Source organism: Aspergillus sydowii (assembly GCF_001890705.1).
Source record: "Aspergillus sydowii CBS 593.65 unplaced genomic scaffold ASPSYscaffold_27, whole genome shotgun sequence".
Classification (NCBI taxonomy): Eukaryota; Fungi; Ascomycota; class Eurotiomycetes; order Eurotiales; family Aspergillaceae; genus Aspergillus; species Aspergillus sydowii.
The window spans coordinates 3,816-7,471 of NW_024467885.1; the positions used below are offsets into that span (position 1 = coordinate 3,816).

Consider the following 3,656-nt stretch of genomic DNA (forward strand, 5'->3'; position numbering starts at 1 on the left):
TGCATGTCCGCATCTGACGCGCGCTCTTCTCGCTGTAGATACAACATGACGTCCTCCAACGTCGCAGGCGCCCTTCCCACACGCCATGCCCGCCGCTCTAGAAACTGCGCGACCTGGTCCACNGCATTCGGTTCGAGACGGGGAAAGACGCCGATGACCTGGTTGAGAGTGACTGGCCTTTCGTGCGATCGCCCCGGCCAGAGTGACCGCCACCATCGTCGCTCCATCCGCATCGCGGCACACCATAGCCGATCGGCCGTAGACTAAGGATATTGCCCAGTCGGGTCCCATGCATCCTCCATAGGACGGAGCCGTCGACTGACACGCCTCCGCTGCGAGGCGGAGAGGCCTAAGAGCCCGATGAGGATATCTGGCGTGAGGAGACGTTGCAGCATGCGGTGCGATCCGGAGACAACCGGCTTGGGGCACTCCATCATAAGCCGGTTGTATTCCACAATCCACTAGGCCAGGACCATCTGTGTCAGACGGAGGTCAAGTATCGCACGCTGTATCCAGTCCACGGTAAACGGCCCATAGATTCGGAGTTGCGCAAAGGCCACCTCTTCGTCGGTCAGGCCCCACATTCGGTCGACCAACGTGACTAACGTGAATGAGGAATCCTGGAGGATTCGAGCTTCGTCAATCCATAGCTGCGCGCACTCAAGCTGTGGAGGAGATAAGTACGGCAACACCGTTCGGACCTGATCCAGCCCGAGTGGAGGACGTAGGCTTGTGGAAAATTTTGGTAGGCTTGACGGGAACGGTTTCATCTTCATGCGAGGTAATGAATCTAATGGATATCTGTGCAGCAGCAGGAGTGAATGACACCCAGTTTGAACAGGCGGCAATTGTATGGGCGGCCATGATGGCACACGAAAGTTATCAATCTCCAATAAATGGCCAGAAAACTAGCTAACGGCGGTTTGGTGTCGGGGATCCTCACTGGAACGGACATCAGAGACGGGCTTTCCAAAGGCCATGCTTACACCACCGAGAATGCAGNCATCTTAGCCCATAATCTATTCTGCTTCAACTACCTTGGCCGACTTCTCAGCGCTTGCAAGCTGCCTCATAGATCCCCGGGTGGTCAAAGCTCGTTCCCCGTCAGCCTCAGATANNNAGCGATTCACCAGGGCCACAAAGACTCTCGCCACGTCCGCGCGGTCACGGAGATTAATAGACTGTTTAACCCCCTCTGGTAGGANTCGCATCACCAGAGCAAGGGTCGAAAGTATTCCAATGCGAAGGGGATATCTTTGTGTCAAAGCCCGTACCGTCCCGGCATCACCTGCCATTACAGGGGAGAACTCGGCTTGACTACCTAGGCCTTGCTCGAGCATCTGAACTTGCTGTCGAGCCATAATCAATCTTGTCTGCCGCACAGAACGGTATATCAATCTCTTGGCCTTGTGGGCTTTTTGGGCAAACCGATGGAAACGCCTCTGCTGGCCGGTTGTGTTTTTCACCTGAGCTTCCGCATTCCTGGCTGAGAGCTCTCGCAGCAGCTCCAATGAGATTTTGGCCATATGTAGCAGGTCTTCTCCATTGGATGAATCTGCAAAGCCGGCGTCTCTAGAAGAACGATCCTCATCGCGGTAAAACGCGATTTCTTTGCCACTTGCGACTCCGTGGGATGGCGACGTCGACGTCTCTGAGGCTGGGTTTGTGGTTTGACCCGTCGAATTATCGGGACCAGTACATACGTGGGCTCGTTCAGGGCCGACGGGCGCCAGATTCGAGGGTGGAAACTCCCCGGGTAGTGTTAGACTCATCCGCACGTCTGATGGCGGTGTTTTGGAGCGTTCATTGCCTGTAATCTGTTGAGTGTTGTATGGGCGATCGGCGACCTCCATGATCTGATCGACGAATGCACTAAGATATCAAATAATGATGGGCGCTTTCTGAGCACGGAGAAGACGCGTTTTTTCTAGTATGGGCAGCGGCTGCGAGACAGCTGGTCTTTATCTTTCACCTGGTGTTGGCACCGCTTTCACATTGCACGACACATGGCATATGACAGCCAGCAGGAATATCCTCTAATTATGGCGGGCGCTATTCAACTTTGTATATTTGTCTATATCCTGCCGCTCTTAGCCCTACAGCGAAAGCCCGCCAGGAAGAACCCCTCATTATTATACTACCATGCACTTATTTTATCGCTAGGCTGCGTACTATGGAGTAGACGAATTTAGGACCCAACAGTCGAGGACAAACGGTGCGGCCGAACATGGGAGATACAAGCATCAACTCCACGGCCGTTCAGGCTCAGTCGATAGCAGGTCCCAGAGTTGACTTCGGCGTCCACGCACCTTTAGGGAGCGCAGTGTCGGCAACACCATGTCGATCAGATCCGGAGGACCATAGTCCGCCGGTGTTTTGTGCACGACTGGCTGGGGTCGTTCCCGCTGAATCTGTCAACATCAAGTTCTTTCTACGCCGCCGGGGACTTACCATTTCACGGTCAGTTGGGGCCGGGATTGAGGATGAGATCGATACGTGTAAATCCGGCCGTTCGGCATCTCCAAAGTGGTCCAGCTGCGAATCGCGTACAGCCGCCAGAAGTCATTGTGGCGACGGAGCAGGTTATTGCGCCGCTTGCGGATCTGTTCCTGCTTCACGCGGTTCTGGGAAGACACCATTGGCACATACCGCAGATTCATCGCAGCCTAGAGATGAGGGCACAGTGGGTTAGGTTATATACATAAAACAATTATGGAGTACTACCATCCCGACAGTAAAGATCGTCTGGTTACTAGGAATCTCACACACTTGAACGCAGGCGAGTTAATCGAGGGCATCACCGTCCAATTCGGGCAGAAAGCAGATGCCAAGTGAGCTATCCCTCTTATGCCGATGCTGGCCCTCAGAAGGCTGCGACGCACACGGGCTATGTTCATATAATAGACACCGGGCAGACTCGACCCCCATATCTGGGCCGGCTTCAACTCGTCGATGCCGGTAAGGTCACTGTCTTCGAAGCTACTTGTTTGGAAGTTCATTCCTCTGCTTACCGGTACAACAATCCCTTCGCCAGACACTCTGCGGCACCTCGTCTGGTATTCTAGCGCAAGCCAGATGATATCTCAGACTCAGCACCTGGTCCCCTTTGCCGGGCCAACCCGGTATATGCAGATGCTGTTGGAGGTGGATTACATGCCTTGGACGTTCAACGTCATTGGTAGCATCGCCCATTGGGCCTTGCTCGCGGGGTATCTGGTAGTCCCGGGCACCTTCACGGCGCTGCAGAGATCTGGCCAAGTCCAGGACGCGCTGGCAAAGGACGACGTGGGACAGGCCGTTCTGAACAGGATCCAAAACCCCCCGCTTCTGGCGATTGCCTGTATTCTGTTTGTGGCGTCCAGTGCAGCACTCGGATGGCTCTACTGGGAATGGCGGAGCAACTACATCTGGCTTGTGAATCGACTGTTCTCGTAGGCCGTCCTTTACTTCTTTGACATGGGAGTAGCAGAGACTGACCGAGGTCCAGGCCAATCATCATCAACGCGGCCGCTGGGCTTGCTACTACGCTAATCAATATCTATACCGCACGAGATGGGGATTGGTCTATCATGGCGCTGATCACCACCATNATAACCGGAGTTACGCTGGTGGCTGCCTCCTGGCTGACCATAGTGTTCAAGTTCATCAAACTCAAA

General features: G+C 54.4%; 3 protein-coding genes across 3 annotated transcripts in view; 1 reads left to right on the forward strand and 2 right to left on the reverse strand.

Moving 5' to 3' along the window:
- Window positions 1–347: 347 nt before the first annotated feature.
- ASPSYDRAFT_726100 (uncharacterized protein) lies at window positions 348–898 on the reverse strand. Its single transcript, XM_040850666.1, has one exon. It carries the CDS (start codon window positions 774–776, stop codon window positions 462–464), a length of 315 nt encoding a protein of 104 aa, XP_040695767.1. The 5' UTR covers window positions 777–898; the 3' UTR covers window positions 348–461.
- A 1,176-nt stretch (window positions 899–2,074) lies between these two features.
- ASPSYDRAFT_52696 (uncharacterized protein) lies at window positions 2,075–2,704 on the reverse strand. Its single transcript, XM_040848537.1, has 2 exons — window positions 2,497–2,704; window positions 2,075–2,446 (listed from the first exon to the last, which is right to left on the reverse strand). Exons 1-2 carry the CDS (start codon window positions 2,637–2,639, stop codon window positions 2,266–2,268), a joined length of 324 nt encoding a protein of 107 aa, XP_040695768.1. The 5' UTR covers window positions 2,640–2,704; the 3' UTR covers window positions 2,075–2,265.
- A 118-nt stretch (window positions 2,705–2,822) lies between these two features.
- Window positions 2,823–3,656, forward strand: part of ASPSYDRAFT_726008 (uncharacterized protein) — a 1,160-nt gene continuing 326 nt past the window's right edge. Inside the window, exons 1-2 of the mRNA XM_040850663.1 lie at window positions 2,823–3,431; window positions 3,488–3,656. The exon at window positions 3,488–3,656 is cut by the window's right edge and continues 91 nt beyond it. Coding sequence (XP_040695769.1) covers window positions 2,953–3,431; window positions 3,488–3,656 — 648 coding nt within the window. The 5' untranslated portion in view covers window positions 2,823–2,952. The remainder of the gene's footprint in view (window positions 3,432–3,487) is intronic.

Excerpts from the sequence above, each read along its gene's own strand:
- ASPSYDRAFT_726100 (XM_040850666.1), bottom strand. The coding sequence starts at position 776 with ATGAAGATGAAACCGTTCCCGTCAAGCCTACCAAAATTTTCCACAAGC.
- ASPSYDRAFT_52696 (XM_040848537.1), bottom strand. The coding sequence starts at position 2,639 with ATGGTGTCTTCCCAGAACCGCGTGAAGCAGGAACAGATCCGCAAGCGG. Across the intron at positions 2,447-2,496 it reads CCGAACGGCCGGATTTACAC|TCCCCGGCGGCGTAGAAAGA; the intron begins GTATCGATCTCA and ends TGAAATGGTAAG.